General features: G+C 40.8%; 2 protein-coding genes across 10 annotated transcripts; one reads left to right on the top strand and one right to left on the bottom strand.

Moving 5' to 3' along the window:
• Positions 1 to 1,429: 1,429 nt before the first annotated feature.
• Positions 1,430 to 26,859, bottom strand: LOC144021976 (integrator complex assembly factor WDR73). 9 transcript variants are annotated; one of them, XM_077526309.1, is made up of 9 exons: positions 26,678 to 26,859; positions 25,911 to 25,978; positions 23,576 to 23,664; positions 23,340 to 23,428; positions 23,193 to 23,260; positions 22,949 to 23,110; positions 21,169 to 21,516; positions 20,856 to 21,099; positions 3,769 to 3,915 (listed from the first exon to the last, which is right to left on the bottom strand). In XM_077526309.1, the coding sequence occupies exons 1-9, from the start codon at positions 26,734 to 26,736 to the stop codon at positions 3,909 to 3,911; spliced, it is 1,134 nt and encodes a 377-aa protein (XP_077382435.1). In that variant the 5' UTR covers positions 26,737 to 26,859; the 3' UTR covers positions 3,769 to 3,908. The 9 variants fall into 9 exon arrangements, with proteins under 9 accessions (XP_077382438.1, XP_077382437.1, XP_077382440.1 ...); XM_077526308.1 differs by lacking the exon at positions 3,769 to 3,915 and adding an exon at positions 8,760 to 8,897; XM_077526307.1 differs by lacking the exon at positions 3,769 to 3,915 and adding an exon at positions 8,909 to 12,444.
• On the top strand, positions 12,562 to 20,708 carry plekhf2 (pleckstrin homology domain containing, family F (with FYVE domain) member 2). The gene is made up of 3 exons (XM_077526321.1): positions 12,562 to 12,686; positions 13,301 to 13,474; positions 17,458 to 20,708. The coding sequence occupies exon 3, from the start codon at positions 17,469 to 17,471 to the stop codon at positions 18,195 to 18,197; it is 729 nt and encodes a 242-aa protein (XP_077382447.1). The 5' UTR covers positions 12,562 to 12,686; positions 13,301 to 13,474; positions 17,458 to 17,468; the 3' UTR covers positions 18,198 to 20,708.
• Positions 26,860 to 26,899: the final 40 nt, after the last annotated feature.

Genomic DNA, 26,899 nt, shown 5'->3' with positions numbered 1-26,899 from the left:
GAATTGACCTGAAAAATTGTGACTCACTGCTGGAGTTGAAAAGAATGTTTAAAAGTAAAGTTCAAAAAAATTACCTATGTCAGACCAGAATATGAAAATTGTACATGTGAGTATGTGTAAATGATTTAGATAGGTATTATGGTATATGTTTAGGAAATGTATGTATATATATGTTTTTGGCAAATGTGAATATGTTTAAGTGCACTTGTGTATATATATATATATATATAACTTGGTTTATATATTTCATTTTAATAGTAAATTAGAATTGTATTAATAATGAAATAAGTTTAAATATATTTAGTAAAAGGGGTAGGACTAGATAAGTTTCTAACTTCTTCCTACTCCCTTTTGAACATGTAAGTTATGATTGATTGAATGATTATTTTATTGGGATTTTCTTCTCTTTTGATTGTTGTTGATTTTTTTTTTCTTATCTCTGCTGTTCATCTGTTTATATGTTCAATAAATAAAAAATAAAAAAAAAGAAGCAGATAACGGCTTTATTGTAAGTTTTGAAAGAGCTAGAGTCTCTCACGGATTCAACAAAATTGGCAACAACCTTAGATGAACGTAGTTTCGAAGATGTTGAGAACACTGAAAAGACATTTTGTCATTTCTTCCTGTGCCAAGTTGAAATAGTACAACATGAAATGCGCTTTGTGGCTTAGTCGTAGCTATCAAAGGCTTTTAATTGGGCCGTCACCAACTCTCACCTGATCAAGTGTGAGTGGACTTTAGGGGTCGAGCGCTTTGCCCTAATGGCCGGGAAAGTGTCTGGAGTTGTCTTTTGATGCTGCAGTGCATAAGTTTTTACGCTGACTCGCTGCCCTTGAGAGCAGTTTTGCAGTTAATCTTGGTGGAAGCTCCCACAGGAACAAGAAGTTTCTTAAAAGACCACTAAGCACGGGCTGTTATCAGATTGTAAATATTGTAGTTTCACGGTAGCACAGTCGCAACTACAGCTCTAAAATGTATTGTTTTAGGATGTTGGGCTAACAACTTTTTTTTTTTTCATTGAACGCATTAAATGCGTCATAAACATAAAATGTAAAACAGGAATTAACAATTGAACTTTTCTAAATAATAATCAAAATGTAGTGCGATATTAAAAGTACTTGTAAAGTCAAAGTGGAAATGAACATGTTAGCTCTGCTTGCTAGCTAGTTATCTGCCTTGGTAGCTATCACATTATTTCACCGATTGGAAGGTGTCCTGTCGCCTTGTCTGCACTGACAACTAAAAAATATATATAAAAAATACCCAGCTAATACCACAGATAGAAAGTTTTTGCTGTTTTGAAGTGGACTTTTTAAATCTGCGATATACCTTGAACTTAACTGTCCCATTACTAGATCTGAAAGACACTTGGACTAAAACAGTAACTGTTTCTCAACTCAACTCAACTTTATTGATAAAGCGCTTTAAGAACAGGCATTGCTGTGTACAAAGTGCTGTACATAAACATAAATATCGATAATGGGCTTTCTGGTAAAATGATGAGATGAACCTAAAATGCTCGATGACCGTTACAGGTAAACTCAATTTGACTTTCCTCCAATTTTTGTCCAACTGTGGAGTATTTTCATACATCCTGTTTGTAGTCAGAGACTGGAAGAATCACAGAAGAGCGTTGAATTGAATGTCCTTGGACATTATCATGGATCAAACACCTGAAAATTCACCCAAAAGCCCAATACTGTTGCCCATACTTTTTTTTTTTTTTCCTTCTGAGTAGTCGGAACTGTTTTGCAGTTGAAATATTTACATGAGACATGGATGAGAAAAGTTGCTCTGTGTCACACTTTTTATTGAACTCAAACGAAGAACCATTCCACAGATTTAGCACAGCTTCACAGAAAACAAGACAAACATCCCTCCCACCTCATGAAAGCCATTTAAGAGTCCCATTATGTATGAAAAGGAAATGAATGTTCAGCAAGTCAACTTTCCCAAAACGGATTTGCCAAGCATGAACACTTTTGTTATGACGAAAAAGTGGTTAGGGTTAGGACAGAATAGGGTTAGGGTGTAGAGTAAAAGGTTGGGGATCAGGGGTTTTGTTCTGTAATAGTGTAGTTCATAAAGAGGGTATGAGCACAGAAGGAAAATATGTGTGAATATTCAAAGAAATATTTTTTTGCATTGTCGGTAGGATACTAGTTAAGTCAGGAATGGGCAGCTTGAGGGCCACTTCAAATAATCAAAAATCGTTATCAGGCTTCTGCAGAGCTTGCTGAGGTGTGTTGGAGGAGGGAACCATCTAAAACATGCAGGATATTGCCTGCAAGGATCAAAGTCTCCCATTCCTGGGTTAAGTTAAGGAGGGATGCAGAGGTGGCAAATCCAGGTCCAGAAAGCAAAAAAACCTTGCCACAGTTTGACTTTAACCCATTGTGCTAGCGAGCAAGCTAGCTCCCTAGCAGGTAAACGAGCACCCAGGAAGCTAGCTCGGGAGCTCACTAGCTAGCACCTGGGGCTAAAGCCAAACTGTGGCAAGGTTTTTACTTTCAGGACCTAGATTTGCCACCTCTGAAGGGATGTGAGTTAGGGTTCAGGTTAGGAGGGATAGGATAGGGGTTAGGTAAAAGTTGAAGGTGGTCTTTTTCATTGAGGTAAAAGGGAGTTAACGTTTGGTAGGATCAGAAATTAGTCTCACTGGTTGGGTTAGAAGAGGCCAAACAATTGACTGCACGCACCCATCAACAACTTTGCCGAACATTCCCTACCAACCACCATCATCAATACCCCTTTGAACCTACTCCCAAAAAGTTCAAGTCCTAAGCATTTCAAGACGATACGTTGAGCAGTCCACATGACAGACATGCACACTTGACAAAAAATAAGAAAAGTCAAGTCTGTCTACAACTCTTGTTGCCGTCTCTTAACAGAAATTTCTGTGCATACAGCCGAAACTTGTGATCGCGTACGCTATAAATGATCACATTACAGCAGCTGTTAGTTGCCAAAATCCAGAAGGCGAAGAAAGAGAAGTTGCACCACTCGTTGCCCAGAACGTTGCCCACCACGAATACCGCAATGGGCGTGAAGGATGCGGTAAAAGCGACCGTCAGAGTCCCGATGGTCTTGGCTGCCTTGATGTCGGAGAAGGTGGGCTTGCTGGCTTTCTGGCACTCGGCCTCCGCCAGGTGCTTTCTGCGCTTGGAGTGCTGGCGAATGCTGGACAACGAGATGATGTTGATGGCCACAGTGCCGCCCAGCAGGGTGAAGTCGAAGGCTGGGAAGAGTAGCAGGATGTTCCAGGCCTGCGAAGGGAACTCGCCGACGGTTCCCAGGGCATAGTTGCACATGCGACTGCAGGTGTTGTACTCCAGGACGATCTCGCGACTGAACAGCAAGGGTGACGTGGCTAGGAAGAAGCTCCCCAGCCAGGAGAGCACGATGAGGACGGTGGTCCGTTTGCGCGTGATCACCGAGTCCTTATGCAGAGGTCTCAGCACGGCGATGCTACGCTCGATTGTCATCAGGAAGATGGTGGTGATGGAGACGAGTGTGCACCCCGCGAAGACGGGTCCGATGACGGTGCACGGGTGAAAGCTGACCGACTGCGAGGTGTGAGCCACCCACTCGGGCGCGGAATCGCCGGCCATGAGGTAGACTTCGGCGTAGACGGACAGAGGCACCACGAAGACGCCCACCGCCAGGTCGGCCGCCGCCAACGAAGCTTTTAGGTAGCCCTGCGGCGTGCGGAAGTGCTTGGTGCCCAGGACCACCGCCAGGGTCAGCAGGTTGCCTAAGAGGATGGCCAGGATCAGCAGCGCCATGAAGACCACCATCAGGATTTTGTTGGTCAGCGTGCAGCAGCACACGGTGCACTGCGCCGCCTCCGCGCTGTCCTGCATGCTCGGCGGGCCGGTGTCAATCATTGGAGAGGCTGGACGTTCACATTAGCACCTGAAAGGAAACCACGAACGGGGATTAAGAGATAGGTGACTGGTTATAGTTAGCGAGAACATCGGTTTGGGTAACTGTAAGGACTTGGGTTTATGAACTGATACGAAACTTTATAAAAATACATGTACTGAGAAGGACTATCTGTACTCACTCAGTTGGTGCTCAGTCCGTGTATTTTCTCGAGGCTTCGTGTCATAAGACACTCGCCAAAAGGTGGACATCCGTCAATGACTGTCATGACCGTGTTTCGTCTGTGTGTTATTTGGGGCCAGGGTTATGTTCGGGTCATGACCGTACGGTCAAGTGTCTGTTCTGAACTGACGTAACCATCATCTGAGTTCAACTGGTTTTAAGCTATGTGATGTCATTACCTATGTGAAGTCAAGAATCTTTAATCTTTTTACCTGGTCAACAGCCAATCAGATAATTCCATGTCAGTCTTGTTACCCACATGTCTAGCCACTGCCAATCCGATCGATTCACTTTAAACCAAAACGAGAAGTGTGCGTTTGTCGGATTATTCCTCTGTCCAGCTGGCCACCTGCTTCTCTCTTCCTCTATGCCTTCTCGTTGTTTCTGGTCAAGTCAAGTTAGTTCAGATGTTTTGATGTTATGCAAATAAAGTGTTAAAACTCTTATTTGTGTCTGCGTTTTGGGATCCAAATCCAGAACATAACAATGACAGGCCGACGTAACAACGGTTTTGCCAAGCTCTGCCTGAAAGTACTTGGAGGAAAGGTTGTTTAATTTCTACAAAACTATCAATATAACCTTGAACCCGCCTTTGGTATAGATACTTTCTGACTCACCTTTACAAAACGTTATCCATAATCCTTTACAGCAGCAATATTTAAAGCAACAGGCCACCGACAAAGTTTACTGACTCTACGAAGATGCTTGAGACGACAGAGAAGTCTACAATTATGGAGAAGTGATGAATCTCATTTAAGAGAGACTACTGGGGGCAGCGAATTTCCACATCAACCTAAAAGTCCTAAAAAAAAAATAAAAAAAAATCTTGGCAATTAGTGGAATATGAGTTAAGCAGCAAAATCCAGCCGTTTTAATCAGTATCAGAAGGCAGCTATTTTGCCTCTTGCTGGCGCGTGAAAATGACATCACAGTTGCGCAGGACTCAGGTAACAACCAATCCCAGCTCAGCTTCAGATGAACTGTGATTGGTCGTTGCCTGAGCCCTGAGCAAATGTGATGTCATCTTCAGTCAACAGCAAGTGGGAAAATGGCCGCCCCCTGAGATGGATATAAACGGTTGGATTTCGTTGCATAACTCATATTTCACAAATGTAATACTAATCAAAATGTCATGTTTAGACTAGTGAGGTCACTAACATATTATTGACTGATTGGAATAAATATGGCACATGGATCAAAGTAGCGCTTTTTGTAGTCCATCTATGGAGATTAGTTTTACGTTAGAGACTTACAGAGACTTGCCATCGCACAACGATGTTGGCTCGGCAATTATTATTCCTCTTTGTTCCGCTGACATTTCCATATAGGCTAGGAAAGGCGCTATAACTGTTAGGAGATATGACTTTTCTAGCGTGCCCAATGTGAAGGTTGGAAGTGAGGGTCAAGGTTAGTGTTACTGGTTGCAGTTGAAGTTCTGGGGTTAGTGTTAGTGGTTAGCATTAGGAGGGAAGAAGTTTAATATTACAGGTTGAGTTTAGGTTTACAGTTTAAGGGCTGCTTAGAAAGACAAAAGTGAAGGGGCTAATATGTCTAGATTGGGAATTAGGTTTAGGATTACAAAGAAAGGGAAAGTCAGGGTTGGGGATATGGGTGAGAGGTTACAGATGTCAGAGTTAGAGTCAAGCTTAGGTGATCAGTGGTTTTGGTAACAAATCTTAACAGACATCCACGTTAGCAAAATAACAGCCTTGAACAGAAGGGAACATTGAACACAACCACAACTCTATGCTCTCTCTTACAAGTACTCAGCCTTGAATTTGACATTTTGTTGACAAGCTAAGGTTTCAATGGCAACACTTGGTGGCTATTTAAACAGATATTTATGAACCTCGCTACGGTAAACATGCCTCATACTTTCAGCAAAATGCCTCAAGGTCGTTGTTTTGGACAGAAAAGTAGATAAGTATGAGCAAAACAAAATAATCAACAGCTTGTTTACTGTGATGATCTTGACCTTTGGATTACTGCGCCCATGTCCTTCATACATTTTTTTTTAAATTGTAGAATAATGTACAGGATACAATACAATATATGCAAGCAGCAGGGATAGGGCCCTCTTAATTTCTGGACATGTTTTGCTAGTCCAACTTGTCTTACTCGGATCAACCAATCAGAGGACATAAAACTGCTGATGTCATTGAAGGCTAGAGTAGGTGGGGACAAACAAAATCTGATTGGTTAATGAAACAGACCAATTGTTAAAACAAAAAATAAATTACATCTGTCAGGACTACTGATTCTCAAGGTCTCGGGCATATTTGAATGACATGGCAACACAGAGGATAAAATCTAATTGGACAAAATAAAAACTTACATACATTTACTGTAAACATGGCAGCCAAAAGAAACACTACAAAAAGAAAATAGACTGTTGGCGATAAATGATTGCAATTTCATGGTGTGAATATTGGAATTTATATTGTTCTGTTGTCTCACGTGAGACCGGCAAAGCGAGCTGGCTGGATGGATGGATGGATGGGCGATGACATCATAATCTAAGTGGACGACTGTAGTAGTAAACACAAGCCAGCTGGCCGGGCCATCTTTTAATCCGCTCAGACATAAAGAAAAGAGGCGCTGCGACATGAAGTCTCACATTTGACACCCCGGGCCACGAATAACATTCGTTACTGATGATGTCACATCACAAACCTATAAACCTACATATGACTCATTGAGCAGTAATATTGTGTCTATAATTAACGTGATAAGCTCTTTCTTGTATACAGTACATGCTGCAAACTGTTCAAACTATACTACAACCCCCCACGACTCCCTCCTCTACCCACGTTGTCATTGCTTATATCTCCGTTTCACATTCATTTCCTCCAGCGGCCAAGTACGCGCACGCACACACAAACAGTCCCCTGCGTCCATGTAGCTGCTCATGCAGAAGGCTCGCTCGTATCCAGCTAATCATCTTCCTCGGACTGCCAGTGCAAATAGACGCATGACAACGGATGCGCTATGTTTATTTACATGCATTGATCGGTTTCTGCTGCATTTACAGTTGATGTCAAAAGTCTACACACCCCTGTTCACATGCCACGTTTTCACGATATGAATGAGACCAAGTTGAATTCTTTCAAAACTTTCCATCCATGACTGTTAAAACAATTAAAAAATTGGTTATTCTGATTTAACTTGATGTTCTAGTATTTTTTTCCCCCTGACATTCTCTGACATTTTGTCCTCACACTGACTGATATTTGGAGCTGTTTATAAATTCTTCCACCTTGACTCATGGCCCCAATCCCAGTGAAGAAAAACACCCCCAGAGAAAGCATTAACCACTACTAACATGCATAAATATGCTATTATAGGTAAAACTACAACCATTCTAATACATCTGTTGTTACATTAATGTCTCTTTGACAGTGTCGGTGCATCAGTCAAAACTGAGTGTTTATTATCTTTGAAAAGACAATTCTTGTGAAATGTTACATTCAAATATTTGATTTCATTTTACCTGTGCAGTGGCTTATATTTATTTTAAAAGGAAAAATAAATACTTCAAAAGATTTAGAAATTTTGCATAATCTTTGTAAAGGCAGAACTTGCTTTTATAAAAATGTAATATTATTAATTATAATTTTTTTAATTATTTTTGTAATTATATATATATATATAATTTTAATTATTAATATAACTAAAATTATTGCAGTTTCTATATATTTTATTTTAAATTTGTTCAAATACTATTACAGTATAATTATTTTCTACATTTTATTTGACTTATTAAATTAATTGCATTGCATTTCTTATTTAAATGTAGCCTATTGACTTTAGTATGTATATCAATTGTAACATTACATTCATTTTATTACGTTTAATTTGTATTATGTTAAATGTGTCATATTTCAGTTGTTTTAAATTTTTAATAAATGAAACAATTAGTTTTTTTTTTCTTTTTTTTAAATTTTCCTTTATACTCACATATACATACATAAGACATTCATATTTTTAGTTTACATGTGACATTTAAATATTCCATTATTTTTGTAAATGAATTATTTTACATTTTTTCAAATTCTTTTTGAAAGGCTGCCTATAAAACAAATTATATTGTATTTTCTTGATTTTTTCATTTTCAATATTTATTTTATCAAAATTGCCAGAAAAAAGGTTGATGACAAGCACAATAACAGTATAACTAGATTGTGCAAAATTGTTTATGAATAACACATGTTTCTTTTTTTTAAACACAAGAATCTAAAGAAATCTCTTGTATGTTTTTTTCTCTTCTTTTTTTTTCTTTTTTTACCAAGCAAATAAACACAAGCACCATAACACACATAGAAGAACAATACGTAAGTTAGGGTTTTATAACTATCTATATATTTTATATTTTAAAAGTGTACTAAAGTGTGGCCTACCCTTCAAAAAAAAAAAAAAAAAAGACCTCAGAAGACCTCATAAATGATGCTCGACTTACTTTGAGTGTCACTTTGAAGAAGCCACTGGGAAGCTTCATCTTGCCCCCCACACCACCGGCCCCCCGCACACATCCACGCATGCATGTGGCGGCTCCTGCTCCCTCCACCCTCCGCCTCCCCATCCCCCAAAAGAAAGAAAGCCCACTCATCAGCTCACGTCCATCGCGGCATCCTTGTAAGAGGACGAGGATGATGATGATGATGATGCACGATGCTCCGCTCAGCTTTATAAGGGTCTCCTCCGGCTCCCTCTATTGGCTGACCGTGAGGATGATGACAGACAAAACGCCCCCTCTCCAGCCCAATTATGTGGACTCACACTGTTTGACAATCCTGCAAGTCAATTAACATGCAGTAAGATGTGTTTCGATACAGTCATGGGAAATATTCATTTACATTAAAATAATGTGGTGAGTGGGAGTAACTATGGAGATGTGTAAATTAGTTATCAATATACATCACAATGTCATGGATGTTGAGAGAGAAAGAAAGAGAGAAAGAGAGAAAGAGAGAGAGAGAGAGAGGTTGTGTATATTTAAACTCCAAATTGTTCAAGCAAACATATTTCGTCTTAACAGAAGTCTGCTAGCTTAATGCTAACATGTAATGTGACCACCATAGACAGGCTAACGGAAATAATCATAGTTGAAAGTTTATGATAGTTTTGAACCTTCAAACAACTGCTACCTTAACAAACATGGAACAGCAACAAATCATTGCTAAGAAGTATGTTGTATTTAATTTTAAGAAGAAGAAATATGGCAAAACGTCTGCATTAAGAAAAAATTGAAAATGCGAGCACAAAACAACAAAAATATTCACTTTCACTATAACCAACCGATTGAAGTGGATAGCGGCCAGATGTTGTGAAGTTAGCTGATGCAGCTCAGAGAAATGCCTGAAAAGTCACTGGGAGATCCAACTTTTGCCCGAAATGCAAATAAATAAATAAATAAATAAATAAATTTAATGAATAAAAAAAAAAAACATTCAAGCAGCAGCCTGTAACTCGAAAAACTCGCAAAATGAGATACTTGTAAATCACTGTACCACTTTATACTTAAAAAAACAAAAAACAAACATACGATCACTTATTTTTAGTTCTACTGTTTTTTTTTTTTTTTGGCAATGATTCATAAAGTGCCGTACGCTAGTTCCCTCTAGTGGTATGCAAAAGTACAACCACAGACAAAATGTAGAATACTTCATATCCTTCAAACTGTGCATGTTACAGTTCCTCTAAAATATATTTTTAAATACAGTTGTTGTATTTACCTTTTAACTACAATTACTACAATACTACACATTGACATTTAAACTTTTTTTTGTGTATTTAATTAAGATCAGGTGCTACTTAGTGTCATAAGTTTGCGAGCCGCTGTCCTCGATGATGTCATCGACACGAGTATCAAAGTTGAATCTTTCGCTTCGGCTGCTGACACAACATTTTAATCTGCGTACACTCGCTCGTTAGCTCACTGGTCGGGCTTGCCACCGTGACTCCCGGATTAAGGATTACCCGGACGGCGCACACAGGGAAACACGGGATTACGTTCTGTGTATATGCGTGGATGTGTGTGTGCCGTCCGCTGCAACCAGTTGCCGGAATATCGCCAAAGCAGCGGATAAACCGCAACGCTATGAAGAGCAGAAATGACGCAACACTTATTCATATCACGTCAATGTACTTCGTAGCTGTGATTCAATGCACTTCATGTGTATCATGTATTCATGTGTCAATTCAGTGTACTTCATATGTGACATTCAGTGTGTATCTGTGTCACTCAGTGCACTTCGCATGTGACATTCTATCTACTTCGTGTGTGGGTGTTATTCAATGTACTTCATTGCGATTTCGACTAATTTTGCGAGGTCCGCAGAATATTCTGTTCTATTGCTATAAAAACATGGAACCTCCCAAAAGAAAGATTAGAGTCTCTTCTTTCATCAGGGAAATAAGTAGATTTGTATCTGTTTCCGTTTAGTAGCAATTAGCATTAGAATATAGCGAAGTTTCATTGATATTCACATTCCTGGTGAATACATTGGCAAAAAGAGCTTGTTGCAACATGGCCCTCGCAGATCTCTTGTACTCTGCTGCCACCTGTTGACCATTTTTTGTAATAACTACCATTGCTTTAAGACACCTCTTTATGTCAGAAGCTGTATCAAAGCCTTCTGTATAGTATAGAACTAAAAAAAAAAAACATTAAAAAAACATATAAAAACGTTTTCGGGAGTGCAGGACAAAGTATTAAAACATTTATTTGTATGTTTTTGGGGTTTAATGAATTAATTGTATTTTGTGTGATTCAACCTGCTTTGTACTCAATGCACTTTATGTGTCATTCAATATACTTCGTGTGTGTCATACAGTGTGCTTTGTGTGTCATTATTTCATGCATATATCCATTTTTGTTTTTTAAATAAAACATTTTTAGTCCTTGCAAAAATGCAACATTATTCTCAATAGCCTTTCCCCTCCTCTAAAAACATGACTTTATTTCCATTAATTTATTGAAAAAAACATGACTCTATTCTGTTGGTTAGATTTAAATGAAATTATATTTTTTGTATTTATTTATTATTTAAATATGTAATAATACATTTAAAAATGAGAATGGGTTATTTTCAATGATAGAACGATATGTTCTTTTTCAAGGCTGATGCCGATACGATTAGTAGTAGTCAAGGAGACCGCTAACCGATATTTCAAGCCGATATTCATTTGCAGTAAAAGAGAAAATATTAGCGTCAAAATTTAAAAAATGTCCTTTTTAAATTTTAAACATTAAACAGCTTTGTTTAAAAATTCTAACAACAAATGCAGGGAGCTTTTTTTTTATTTTTTTTATTTAAATAAAAGTATAGGGAGTTCCCAGTGTCAGCATCATTTTTATACAGTGGAAATTTAAATAAATTTTATAAATGAAATGTTCCCTTTATCTCAATGATGTGCATGTGAATGGAGCTAATTTGATGTTTTTGTCAGGGTTCGTAAAAGGTTTCAAAAGATCTTGGCAGACAGTGAAAAATTGTCTGAATATGTTTGAAAATTATTTGCAATAAGTAAAACTGTCTGTGAACATCTCACAAATCCTGATGAAAACCTTAAATTTGCTACGTTCGCAAGCATTCACTTCTCAGTGAGATATAAGCTTTATCAGTCTTCAGATTCGCAAAAAGGCCGATGCCGATATTTGTCAAAATGCCAAATATCGGACCCGATAATCGGCCCGGCCGATAATCGGTCTATCCCTAGTTATTTTATTTAAATAACTTCAAATTCAAATAATTTTTACTTAAATATGCTTTATACAAATAAAACTATGTTAAAAATACATACTGTATAATTTATTGAAAAAAAAAAATCAAAAATATTTATTTAATAAATTTTGCATGTAGAACATGCAAAAATATAGGTTGAAAAGGGAGTGTAAAGTGCATGCTGCTGCTGCTGAATAACATGATGACGACGACGATGACATTGCTACATTGCTTCGCCTGACTGTGGCGTGCTGATGGTGTACATTGCAGCCCGGGTCGGCGATGAAGAGGAAGAGTGGGTGAGGGGGAGATGATGACACAGCGGCACGCGCCAGCGTTCGATCCCCGCACGCCACCCAAGAGCGTGGCGCTAATTCACTGTGACTGTGACATGCTTTGCTTGTTGTCTGCGGGCCTCCCTCATCATCATCATCATCACCACCCCAGCTGGGTGAGTCGCTGGGGGGCCTGGGGGAGGGGGGCTGACAGGCTGGCGGAGCTGGACAGATGGGTGTTTGTGTGCGCGCGCGTGCGCGACCGCGAGCGAGCTCACGGTCCACTGGCTGGCCTCTGAGTCACGTTTGAGCGTGCAGTGATGTCATCTTTGTTTGGACTTGCGTGTCCAAGCAAGAAAGCAAGAAAGCGGAGGGGGGGGATGAGGAGAGGAGAGGGGAGGGTTGGAATGTTAGAGATGCTGCATCAGCTGCTCATGTTTTTATTTATTTATTTACTTTACATATACATTATAAGAGCCACAAAGAACTAGAGTGGGTTAACCATCCATTTTCTATATCGTCACTAGAGGCGCAGGTGAGCTGACGTTTATCGGAGCTGATGAGTTGCCGGCCAATCACAGTAAGCTAACGGCATTTTTGTCATAATTGCAAGAGTGATTTTCAGTCCCTGTCAAGTGAAACTACATGCCCTTGATTAATTTAGAAGTGTATTAATTGACATTTCATTATTTTCAATCAAGAAAGATCAATTTAAGATACGAATGTTTTGAGTACTAGTGGTCACATTGTGAACTTGTCTCAAATATTTGGAATATTTAATTAATTGGATTATTTTAAATGAAAATGTGGAATTGTGGGAAAAGTAGGAATTTGTGGAATAGGGAAAACAATTCCCTATATTTACTGAAAAAAGATGGATATTTAGAAGTTGGAATGGTCAGTGGAAAAATGTGGAGTCAAACTTGGTGTTGAAAAACATATGAATGCATTCAGAATACTAACGTTAGAGTGCATACTTGGGACTTATTAAGTCTACAAAAACAAAAAAGTTTGAGTTATTTTCCCCCGCTTTGCTGTTGTTGACCTAACTTAGTGCTCAGTTTTCCTACCTTTAAGTGTTGATAAACGCGCCTGATCCGATTAGAGTTCTAATTTCCGACCCTCGCGTGTTCCCCGAAGGCATCGCGTTGCTCGGCTGCCATGTTGTTGTTTTTTTCCCCTCTCATCATCTAGGCAGGCGGCGGCTGTCGGTATTGAGTTTGTGGTTGCTCGGCTCCCCTTTTACGGACACTTTCTGATGGGACCAGCAGCTTTACTCGCCACATCGGCCACTCACATTACGTTTTAATACTCACCGGAAAACAAGGAGACAGAGAGAGAGAGAGAGTGAGGAAAACAAAGAGTGTGGTATGTACTTTTATACTGTGGGGGAAAAAAAAAAAAGTTACTTGAGTTATCAATGTGTCACTGTAATGTTTACTAGCTTAGCCGATTAGCCTGGACTTTTCTTACCGGAGTTCGAGTTTATCCACCTCGTGAACTTTGCACGATCGATGACTCGAGCAAACTGATCAGTTTCGGGTTAAAAAGTTAAAAGTTCAAAAAAGTCCACTGAAACACTGATGGAGGCGAAGAGCTAACTTTCTGTCGAAGCTAGGCTAGTTAGCGAGGCTAGGCTAACGTTAGCAACAGTTGGTCTTAAGTTGGACGTCAAATGGAAATTTTCCCGTTTCTATTTGTTGAACAGTGACAGTTTATATTATCAAAGTTGCGTTAAGGCTCAACACTTAATTGGAAGCGTCATTTCATTTGAGGTCAGTATATTACGCTAGTGGTTAGCACAGTTCTAAGGTTCGGGGTTCGAATCTCGGCTTCCTGCGTGGAGTTGGCATGTTGAAAAACATGGTAGCTTCATGGAAGAGTAAATTGTACAAGGGGGTAATGTCACGGTGAATACTACTTTATATATGCTTTGACAAGTAGGCAATGTTGAAAATAATCTAATTGGCTTTTTCCCGCAATATTGCGATTTAATGTGATTATTTTTAATCAATCACATATATTAGCCATAAATGTTCTGGTCCAGGTTTATGTTAAAATGAACACAAATGAACCCAGAAGTCATGCGACGCCGACAATTTATCTTTACCATTTGAAAATTGCATTCTATGATTTGTATTTGATTCACTTTTCAGCCCAACTGACGATGACTGGTGACCAGTCCATTGTTTGTCTATAAGTGCCCTGCCATTAGCTTGCGACCAGTCAATTTGTCTCAGCGCCCTGACATTGATTGGTGACCAGTCCATTGTTTGTATATGTGACCTTCCATTGACATCGCTTGACTGAAGACTCTGAATTGATGTGAATGTGAGATATGAGGCCATCCATTGGCCCGTCGTCATTCAGGATCAACATCAAACTAAATCCTTTCCTCAGTATTCTGTACTTAATCGTGTAGCGAAAGTGTTATCTAGACTCCTGCTGAGTCGTCTTCCTGTTTCAAAAGGGAAGTTGCAGCTCAGCAAGTTGCATTAGAGAGAGAAAAAAAGAAGTCGTACCTTCCCCAGGGAGCCTGGTAGGCAGGCTGGGGGCTGCTAAGCTACTTAGCGTCCACAAATATGCGTCTTACAAAGAGCTTTATGCTCAAAATATTCTCTCCAATCACTTCTATTAGTTGCCCAATGTGTCTCCAATTAATTCAGACTTTTTGCTTTTTCTGGGTGTCACACTCACTAGCGATGAAATAGCTTAATTATGAACAAATTAGCAAGAGATTTGAGGAAATGTGCATTTGTGCAGTTTCAATGTAGGTTATCATTTCCTGCTTCAATTGTGAGGAACATCAATGTGGTCATTTTACAGCTCAGTCTACTATAAAACAATAAACTTTCTGGGAAAGTGTTTTTACTGCAGGTGAGGAGGGCGAGGCAGTCTTCAATCATCTACCTGAGCGTCTCAACGCCTTTCCTGCCCTCCTCCACTCCCCTTTTCCCGTTCCAGCAGAGCTCCTTGTGTAATCATAATCCAATATGTCAGTGTGTATAAATGGCTGCAGATTACAAGGCACCAGTCGTTCATAGTACACTAGTACTGTGACTGTAACTTACTGTTGCCATGGTAAGACCTTTACTAAGTATACAGGCAGTACTTTAAGTGGGAAACCAAAAGTGACCAGGTGTTCATTCAACAATGTTTATTCCTAGTAGACAGCAACGACTAATCTGAGTGATAACCGCCACCAAGAACAAACCTATTGTACACGTTTAGCATATTATTGTGTGGTGTACCTAATGAAGTGACCTGTGAGTTGTCGTATTGAAGCACAGAACAACAAGGGTGGATTTCAACAAAATATTGCACCCAATAATCCGTAATGATCCAAAGACATGTTTGGACATGTGTCGGCCAATCAGTTGGCTTGATTGTTGAGCTGTGTTACAACTTGACGTAAATTAAAAAAAAAAAAAACTGCTTGAGGCTCTGAACGACAAGAAAAAATGGTTCCGCTGAAACATGCCTTCAATTTCAACGTGGATCACTACAACGCACAAGTTTTGTAATACTTGACGTTTTCCTTCAGGCTCTTTTAAAAGTTTGGTCAAGCTCCGCCTCCGACCGTGTGGAGCTGACAACTCAAATGTCCCATAAACGTTATCAATCTGCCCATAGCCAGCTGAGATAGGCTCCAGCACCCCCACGACCCTTGTGAGGAATAAGAGGTCAAGAAAATGGTTGGATGGATGATAGTGTATATCTTTTACTCATAAAAAACAAAACAAAACTCATTTTGGTTAGTCAAATGGCTTTTTGAGGGCTAAACTTTTGGCCTTCATGCCACTCTAATTCAAGTCACAATCCTGATGAGTCGCAATGAAAAAATCTGGAGATTTGTTAATTCAGATGATTACGCTTCACAACATGATGTTCTCCCATCTACGGGTCGAACAACTAAATTCAAACCAATGACAACATGGCGGCAAGCTGCTTAGAAGGCCAAAAGTGACTCTGGCTCATTAATTAAGTATGAATAATCTGTTTTAAAAAAAAAAAAAACCTTCAAAGACCTTAATTATAACAGTGGAGTCGCTTAAAAAAAAAAAAAAAAAGAATCCTTTGTCCCTTTGTTCCCATTTTTGTTTCAAACAATTTCACAACGTGACGACGCTTGCCGCATGATGCCAATCAATAATTGCTTCCGCCGTTATCTAGCAACCACGCGACGGTCTTCCGTGCGAAGCGGCCAAAGGTGCGGAAAGACTCCTCAACAAGCCTTTTGAAGACTGTTGGTGCGGTCTCTTCAGAGCTGCTAATTATTCTTATTGCGTGCGGCTCTTGTTGACACCTCAGATGTCCACGCTAACGCCTCGTTAGCATGCACATGGCGCTCCTCGTGTCAACCAACAGGCACGGTTGTCATGTTTGTGGGTTCGTATGAACACATTTTTGGGGTCACATTTTGAAATAGCTTAGCGTAGGTAATTAGCGTAGTTTGCTAGCAAAGACCACAAACATTACAAACGTAATATACGTAAACAGTTATGGTGAAAATTTGTGATAACAGAGGCCATGGAAAAAACACGAGTTACTTATTAAAAGGTGTTACAATCGGGTGGCTAACGTTTTAGTGTTTGCTACAATAGAGCTCGTCCCTAGGATGGATCACTAGCAAGTGTCACTTGCTCGCTCTCTCAAGGCCCAAATGTGTGTCCTCAGGCGACCGCTGTAGTGGATTAATGTGCATGTCACTAGGGTGGCTAAACACGGCCGCGCTCATTAGCATAGCGCTCTTGTGAGCGGGGGCTTGCGTGGAATGCCAATGACCAGAACTGGTCTGCAATTAATGGATGCCCCCTTACAAGAAGGTTGCCTATAGAGATGCCACAAGCTGGCGGCAGAGCGCTACTTTTTGTCTAAATGATGTTCTTCAGCTCACTTTACCATCATTCCCTGGGAACAAGATGCCAGCAAAGCACTACATTTGTCGAAATGAGGCTTCTTAACTCAATTCAACATAGTTGCTTGGTGAGACAAGTTGGCATCAAAGTACTCTTTTTGTCTAAATGAAGTGCCTTATCGCGCTTCCACATAGTGGCTTGGTGCCACAAGATGGCGTCAAAGTACTCTTGTCGAAATGAAGTGTGTTATCGCACTTCAAAATAGTTTATTGGTGCCACGAGATGGCGCCAAAGTACTCCCATTTGTCCAAATGAAGAGCCTCGGCTCACTTCACCATCATTCCCTGGAAGTAAGATCCCACAAGATGGCAGCTAAGCCCAAGTTTTGTCTAAATCGGGCTCCTCCACTCACTCCAACATAGCTCAGACCAGGCATTGTGATCCGTGTCGACCATTTGCATAACGTAAGCTAATTTTATTTTGTTGGCGCAGGCCAGGCCAAGATGGTGGACCGGCTGGCCAACAGCGAGGCCAACTCCAAGCGGATCTCGGTGGTGGAGGGCTGCTTCGGGGCGGCGGGCCAGCCCCTGGCCATCCCGGGCCGCGTGCTAATCGGCGAGGGAGTCCTCACCAAACTGTGCCGCAAGAAGCCCAAGGCGCGCCAGTTCTTCCTCTTCAACGACATCCTAGTGTACGGCAACATCGTGCTGCAGAAGAAGAAGTACAACAAGCAGCACATCATCCCACTGGAGAGCGTCACCATCGACACGGTGCCCGACGAGGGCGAGCTGCGCAACGGCTGGCTCATCAAGACGCCCACCAAGTCCTTCGCCGTCTATGCCGCCACCGCCACCGAGAAGTCCGAGTGGATGAACCACATCGGCAAGTGCGTCCAGGAGCTGCTGCAGAAGAGCGGCAAGGCGCCGGCCGGCGAGCACGCCGCCGTCTGGGTGCCCGACTCGGAGGCGGCCGTCTGCATGCGCTGCCAGAAGGTCAAGTTCACGCCCGTCAGCCGCCGCCACCACTGCCGCAAGTGCGGCTTCGTGGTGTGCGGGCCCTGCTCCGAGAAGAAGTACCTGCTGCCCAGCCAGTCCTCCAAGCCCGTGCGCGTCTGCCAGTTCTGCTACGGACAGCTGGTGGCCGGCGGGCGCTCCGACTCGCTCGGCGGGCGGCCCGGGGACTTCCGCGACGTCTCGGACGACGACGACGATGACGACGACAGCAGCGACTGAGGGGAAGGGGCCCCCCCACCTCGCGCCTATGCCCTTTGAACTCAGACTCTGCTCACCACGCACAGTCGCCGCTGCGATGCAACCACGAGGGTGAGCGAATACTACAGGAATAAAGGCCTGGTATTTCGACAACAAATCGTCACCTTTTTTTTTTTTTGGTCCATTTTTGAGAGAAATCAGGGAAAAACAATTTTCTCAAGGGAAAGCGTGGCAAAGTCAGATTATTTTTTTTAAATTTAAAATCTATTTTCCCAGTGGGGAAAATGCATTTTTTTTTTCTAAAGTCATATTTTCGAAAGCAGTTGTTTTGACTTGTTCCCTTAAACTGATTATGTCTTTAATTTAGAGAGAAAACATTGTTTAAGGTCTTTTGAAAACTAAAGTTGAATCATTTCCAAAATGTTGACATTCTCCCAGTGATTTATTTTTATTTTTTTTAAAGTTCCCCTCCACCACCCAAAAAAATTGAAGACCAGATCTACCTCGCCACCCCCGGAAATATTTTTTTGAATATTTTCAAGTCATTTGAGGATTTTTTTTTTTTTTTTAAGTTAAGATAAATTTTCATTTTTTTCCCCAACAAAGGCATATTTTCTTCAAACATAGCATTTTAGAAATATGTACACTTCTTTTTTTTTTTTTTTTTAATTCAAGAGCGTTCTACGACTAAAAGAAAATATTCCGAAATTATTTTCAAGAAACTCATATTTTATGGGGTTGGGAGATGGTCAGTATATTTGAAAAGTCAATTTTTCTACAATTTTTTTTTTTTTCCCAGGATTTTTTTTATATAAAGAAACCAACCAAGTATATTTTCCAAGTCATATTTTTGAGCCTCAATTTTTCATGAAGTCTTTTTTTAAAAGTCCGAAAAGAAGAATATTTGAGAAGATATATTTTTGAGCAAGTTTAGTTTTTTCAAGGGAAAAACAGATTTTTGTAGTTGTTTTTTCCCCCCCAAATAGAGAAGATTCTCAAAGCAATACCACCTTTTTCTTGAAGCGATTGTTTTTGCTCTTCAGTATTTTCTGTACAAGTTGATGTCATCCTGTGGCTGCTTCAGACAACTCGAGTGGCGAAACATGCGTGCCTCCACTGTGTCACCTTCGTGCCTCATAAACACACTAAACGCCTCCCCAACCGTCTCAGAGGAAAAAAATAATTTGGTGCTTGCTAAACATCTTGGCAACAGTTGCCATGACTACACCATTTACTCTTGTTAGTTTTTGTTAAGGCAATGGGCAAAAGCTTATCTATTTGTGGCTACTCAATGAATAACCAATCAAACTAATGTACATAATTTGTGTTAATATGTGAATTTGTAATCACCTGTCTGTTATCAAGGAGTATTAGCTCACTGGAAAACGAAAAGCAATATGTATTGTAACTTTACGAGAATAAAGGCTTCTTTTAAAAAGGAAAATTTTCAGTAGACTCAACTCTAATCTCAGATTCTTTTTTTTTCACTTGAGAACCCATTCAGCGAATGGTGCATTTCTTTGTTGAAAAGTAACTTTAATATTATAATTTTTCCTGAAAAAAAAGCCTTTATTTTTATAAGATTGATATTTTTCTAGAAAAAAACTTAAGATTGTAACTTTCTAATAAAAAAAAAACCTCAGATGACATTTGTATTGTCAAAATTAAAAAGCCCAATTCTTGTAAACTTAATTTTTTTCCTTAAAAAAACAAAACAAAAACACAAATTACTATTATTTTTCTCGAAGGAAAAAAAAAGGTCACACTTCACACATGTATATATATTTTTTTAGACTCAGATTTTTTCCCCCCAACTTGTGTTGAGCAAAATACAACCTTATTCTCATATTTTTGTCATTGGAATGACTTATTTTCTTAAAAAAGAAAATACTATTGAGAATAGAACGGAATTTTACTCTGAACAATATGACTACAGTTAGATTATGACAATTCTCAAATTACTTTTTCTGTCAAAATAAACACTTAAAAAAAATATTTTCTTGGAAAAAAATAATTGAAATAATATTTTTGAAGAATCTAAGGACTATTTTTGTAGCATTGTTTTCTTTTCCCTAATGTATTTCTAATATAATGTCAAACAAAAATAAGTGACGTTTGAAAGCAGCTAAAGAAAAAAGGGATTTTTTTTTCCTTTTGATTTGTTTGAAATTCAGTGTTGAGGTGGACCTTTGTCATGCTTATTGCTCCTGTGTTGATTTTCTAGACAAATCTTTGCTTTGTTGTCCGTCCGTTAGATGTGTTAACGGGTCATGATACCACTTAAGCTCGATTGCAAATGAGTGCTTTTATGATGATGATTTTGACTAGTGATTATGTATTGTCAAGTTGATACACTAACTGCTTCCTGAATGCTGCACCAATGAAATTTCATCTTCCTACATGGCTGAATTGTTTTGTCTTTTTAATGTTGGTTAAAATCTGTCTAGAAAAAAAAAGGGCTTCAATCGGAATGTAAACTGAGATTAATGAATGAATTCTACTTGTTTTAAAGAAGAGAATGAAAAACCTAAACGTTACTTGTGTGTCTTTTTAATTCAGTTTTGATTGCACGCTAATTATGCTTCAATATGAAAAGTGTATCTGCTAAATGAAAATTCCGTGTGGTGTTGTGCTTTGAGAGCCAACTAACAAAAGCAAGCCGTTTCGCCCGTGTGTCACCTGCCATCCGACTGGCCGATCCAGTCCCACACGTGTAGTGACGCGTCGTCGGCAGCGGACACAAGCGTCCTGGATTCTTTGGGATGCCAAACGTGACAAGTGACGGCAACGGCGCCACCTTCAGCTTGACTGGACGACTGCGGAGAGCACACGGCGTGGCCGCGGTGCTCAAAAAGGGGATCGGTGTCACGAGGCTCCGACCCCCATGAGGACGTGTCGTATATTTGGACCACGCCGCTGAAACCTGAAAATAATAAAAATGTTAATATTAAGAGAGCACCCATCTTAAGCACTTTGATCAAATGTGACAAACCTGACACGGCAATGACGTCGCCCAGCGCCGGTGCACACGACACGCTGATGTCATCCGGGTCACGATGCGGCTTGTCGACCGCTAGCTTAGCCCGACACACGATGCTCGCCGGGCTCCTGGTATCCGACACCGCCGCTAGCCCGGATGACGACACGCGGACCAGCTTGGACTCGAATGCGCCCGCCCACCACACGCTGGAGGAATCAGCCATTGAGGGAGCAAGCGCCAGTTGTGGAGGCGACGATGTCCGCGTGTCCACGGTGAGAACGTCGCCGTTGGCGCAGGCGGCCAGGAAGATGGCGTCGTTTACAAAGTGGAAACTGGTCAGACTCTCCTCACAGGTTGATGCTGCTCAGACAAAAGGGAAACAGAAACCTATCAGGGGCCGAAAACAGAAAATACAAATACTTTCAATTATAACAGCAAAAAATACACATACCGATATATTTTCCACCTTAACTCTTTGTCTGCCAGGTTCGGGAATTCCCGAACGGTATAACCCGACCGTATAGCGCCACCGACGGGAATTCCCGAAAACTACGCTTTTAATGGGAATTTACGGAGTAAAGCCTTGGCCAGCTGTGGTCTCAGTTTTAAACTGATCCTGTACTGTAACGACTAACTATGGGCATTAGATGGCAGTGATGACTCTCTTTTGCGTCATCTCAAACCAACCTGTTTTCTACTGCAGATTATGGAAAAGCGGAATAAGATAAAAACATACTTTTTTTTTCTTATGAAAGATGAGACTTCAATCTTTCATTTGGTAGTCTCCGGGTTTGCATAGTCCTAACACACAATTTTCTGTGGACCTTGAAACATCAGTCAAAATGCTGTAAATCAGCTGGCACTATGAAGTGATCTTTTCTGAAAATGCCTGGCAGTCAAAGTGTAATTTCCACAAAACTCTTCGGAGTAATTAATTTAATTCTGATCTGCAAGATTTGTCCTTAAAATTGCTCTATATAAATAATTTATTATAATTTATTATGACTAAAAATGAAAAAAACTTGAGAATCTATGAAAATATATCTAGTACAGATTCATGGGTGATAGGTAGGTACACAGCTGGCCTGTGAATTGCAAAAATCTGCATAATAACTGAGGACAACCATTAAAGTGCATAGGGGTGAGGGCATATTAAACAAACAAAAAAAATCTTCTACATCTAAAATTCAAAGAAAAAGGCCACAAATACGCAAATCTGCAAAACATTTGGAAAATCTAAAATTATTTAATAAAAATTGGAATTAAAAGAATCTTCAAAAAATCTCGCTAAGTTTTAAGTAAAAATAAAAATAAAAATCTAATTTCGTCAATTTTTCAAAACAAAATTTGTGGAGAAAAATAAATAAATAAAAAGCAGAAAATATTAAGAATCTTCCACAGCCAAATTTTCAGTGTGTAAAAAAATAACAATAAAAAAATCCGGGACAAAATTTTCGAGGATTAAAAAAAAAATTAAGCATTCACAAAATTTTGGGGGCATAAAAACACAACGTGAGAATCTACCACAATAAAATTTTCAGGGGTGATTTTCCCCCCCCCTTTTTGTGTGTTTGTGGTGAGCTATGTATGGATTAGTGAGATGTGAAAAAAAAAATCCATAAGTTTTTTTTTTTGTCCAATACTACTGACCAAAACAAAACAAAAAAACTAGGAAGGAAACTTTGAGATTGGAAGTTGACCTTCCGTAAACTTGAAATTGTACAGCAGCGTCACCAGCAGATCGCAAACATGATTCCGACTGACCCAAATGTCCGGCCGTCTAAATGTTTACCGAGCTGGTAGAGCGTCTGTCCTGTGGTGAGCTGCGTCAGCCTGACGTCACCAACCCGACACCCGTGAAGAACCTCCGGCTGCGGTGAAAGTCTGGCCGCCATCTTGACGCCACCTGTGCTTCCCTTCGAACCTTGGACGCTCGCCACCTTTGTGATGACGTCTGAGACACACAAGCACGCACAAAACCAGCGTCAGCTCATGCCTAATTCATGCTAACTTTGATAACATCATAGTGAACTTACCACTGTCATCGCCCCCGAGGTTCCAGACCTGCAGGTCGGAGGTCAGCCCGTCGTTGGTCACAATAAGCCTTCCAAAATAAAACAGCACAAATTAGTCAGACTTTTAAAATGAAGACAGGAAATGTTAACGTTAGGACTTCTGCTGACCTCGTTCCCGGGACATGTTTGAGGACACTGACAGGACCTGGAGAAAATCCACCGTGGAGCACTTTGAAATCCCGCTCAGCACAGAGACCCTGAACGCATCATCATCCATTCAAAGGGGAAGGAACAAACGCGTGGAAACACACAAAACAAACATTCAAGTACGGACATGCACACACTTTTGATTACAAACTCCATGTATGCCACACAGATTGTATTATTATTATTAGTTTGTTTACCTTGTTTTCTTCAGCAAAGAGTTTTTGAGGCAAACAGAGCTCCAAAATTTCATTTTTGGTGGACTTGTTGTAACCTGCCACACAGATGGCTGTAGACAAACAAATTGAAATAAGCACCCTGTTGTCATATTTGCATAATGTGGGTGGAGCTCGAGTAAAACTACATCACACCTATAGGGGGGTGAATATTTTATTTTGTAGGCACACAGCACCCCCATGTGGACCAAATTACCACAACAACTAAAAGCTGGCATAAAGCCCAAATCCCCTCTGATAAAATTTTGTAAAATTAGTTTTCATTAATCTACACGACTGGTCAGTCCACATTTATGCTTTTTTTCCCCCCACAAATTATTGATCTGTGTGAAGTGTTGAAAATGGCTTGATCTCTTTGATGATGCAAAGCTTACAGTAAAAAAATAAAATCTACCAAGAAAAGTAAATATTCAAAACGTGAATTTAAAAAAAATTTGAATTTGCTGCATAAATACAATTAAACCTGCCCTAATAATAAAAAAAAAAATCTTAAATTGTCCAGAAAACTTGAAAAATTCAGAGAATTTCCAGAACTTTTTTTTTTTTTTTTTTAAATAAAGTTTCCAAATACACTAGTTTGTCAAATAACTTGAACTCAAGAACATTAAAGTAGTGGGTGCTTTTTATTTTAGGACAAACAATTGTGAAGACCTTTTTCTGGTACACATGATGATGAACCAATATGGCCACACTACAGCACTAAATACGGGCAAGGAAGACTTGATATCAGATTTATGTATTTTTTGTTCTAAGTATCGGTAGGTGGTATCTGCATTCTTCACGATACCCCATATCATGATATAAGGCCAGTATCAGCCTGATAGCAGTACTCGCTCATCCCGAATTAAAATAATGTTTAGCTACATCTCGAGTGGTAACCTCCTGTGATGAAGTTGCAAAGAACAAGAAAAAACAACAACAACAACAACATCATCACACGAGTTGGTTGTCATCAATCGACCAGAGCGACTGCCCAGGCCGGGTTGGACGGCGCCTGGGGCAAGATCCATCCCGGCGGGATGGCGGTCCCGTCACAATGATCATCCGGCACTAGGAAGACGTCCCACTGTCGCCGCACGTGAAGCAAAGCGTGCAGCGAGGACTCGGCTTGGGCGTAGTACTCCGTAAATGGCAGCAGGGCGGCGTCGACGGGCGGCTCCTCGCCGAAAAGCAAGACGTCCATTTTGTGCTTTTGCCGCCTCTCGCGGTCCTTCCTGAGCGCCCGCCGCTCTTCCTCCTGCACGCTGTCCAGCATCACCGTCAGCGCCTTCTCCTCCGTCGTGTAGATGAGCGTCCTGGCCTTGGTGACGCGCCGCAGCTGGTCCAGTTGACCCTGGAAGGCCGCGTCCTCGTCCTCGCCGGCGCTCACGCCCCTGCGGGCGGCGGCGTCCTTGCGCAGGCGCCGCAGCTTCTCCAGCGAGCGCAGGACGTCCTGCATGCGCTTGATGTCGCTCTGCTTCTTGCGCACCTCGCACAGAACTGAATCGGCCGCCAGTTTCAGCTCGCGTTCCTTCTTTTCCTCCTCCACTTGGTGGATTTGTCGCAGCCGCCATTTGTCCACAGCAGTCTCCTTCTCCGCTCGCCGTGCCTCACGCTCTGCTTGGAACATCTGTGCTTTTTGCCTGCTTTTAAGCCGCCGCCCTCGCACCTTTGCCACATGACGTTTTTTTGCTTCTAATCCATTCGCCAGGCTCGACAGTTTATCCTGGAGGTCCCGTTTTAGGCGCAAGGCATCGCCGTAAGAGGCTGCCCAGGCGTCGTCCTCATGCAGATTGTCTGTTAGGTTTCGGCAAGACTCGGACAGCCGGGACACAAGACCAGCGGCGTCGCGCAAGGTGACTCCGAAATCCGGAGGTGATGCAGACTGCGGCATCTGAGCATCTTCCTTAGTCTCTCTGGATCTTCTTTGTAAGAAATGACTTAGCCATTGTTCATCCTGCTTCCTCTGGAGAGCTTTTTCATCCACGGGAGACTCAGGACAAATCTCACTTGGTGCCTGAAAGTGTTTTTTTGGCGGATTCCAGTTAAAATTCTGGACCACTGGTGGATAGGTCGGAAGCGGAGGTGGAACGTTGGGGAAGTAGCCAAAAGGAGGAGGATGTTGTGGAGGAGGGAAAGCGCAGTGGAATCCAGGAGGAGGATGATTGGAGGATATTTCGTACCCGTAGCTGCTCGGCATGTTTCCACCGGTGGGGTAGTTGCCGGGATTTTGGTGATCGCCAGGTGCGCCAGGCCCATACGTCCAGTCCATTTTTTTCTAACAATAAGCGAAATGTCTTTAGTAAATGGATTTACTCACTTTTCCCTGAAGTCCACTCAATGACTCGGGTGGGAAACTCCAGCTGATACACATGAAGGTCTCTGTAACTGCACAACACAGACAAGACAGGCTGATGAGTTTTCCTGAATAAATATTTTTTCAAAAATTACTCAATTTCAACATTGTGGCACGACTTTTTTTTTTTTTTTAATCAATAACGTTAGCTTTGAAGAGATGGAAGCCATTTGAGCCATTAATAAAGCAAATGTCATCTTAAAAGTCTATTATCAGCGGCAGAAGTAAGAACTATATAACAGATGTAGTTAAAGAATGGGATGGGCTGACAGGAGATAATACAATATAATATAATATAATATAATATAGAAAATAATCATGATAAATACAGGTTTATCAAACTTTACATTAATTCCGAGTGGCGTTCAAGCCATAAAGTCGCACACCTCCAAAGCTAACGCGAACAATAAATACATAAATAAATAAATACATAAATAAATAAGCAAAGCCAGATATCACGGGGAAAATCAAGCCGATCATCATTAGGTGCTATTAAAACCTAAAATACCTTTTAACTTGGTGGAATAAAAGAATCACTCGTTATGAGTAGATGCTTTGCAAAACATAAAACCAATTTTGAGCGGAGTTCAACGAGAAAAACCGCGCACGTCCTCGTGCTAAAATTAGCACGCCAACTTACTCGCATTTCCTTGCGGTGCTTTAAGGTTTAAAAAAAACCGTTAACCCTTAAAAGTATGTGGACAGCCAGCCATTCCTTCTAAGTGACTTACGTTTTTAACGATTCAATAAACCATTCGTCGATTAACTCGTCAAACTCGGGATCTTCCATCACTTTTGTCGTGTTTATCGTTGTACGGTCGTCGTTGTCCTTCCGGTTTGCTTCCCAGATTGCAGCGCCACCATCTGGACTGGCGGACGAATCAGTAACTTGACTGGGGAATCAAAAACCTGATGGACATTTTATGAGATAAATACGTTTCTATTTTGTTCAT

This window comes from Festucalex cinctus, chromosome 7 (genome assembly GCF_051991245.1).
Source record: "Festucalex cinctus isolate MCC-2025b chromosome 7, RoL_Fcin_1.0, whole genome shotgun sequence".
Lineage (NCBI taxonomy): Eukaryota > Metazoa > Chordata > Actinopteri > Syngnathiformes > Syngnathidae > Festucalex > Festucalex cinctus.
This window is presented reverse-complemented; position numbering and strand designations above follow the sequence as displayed.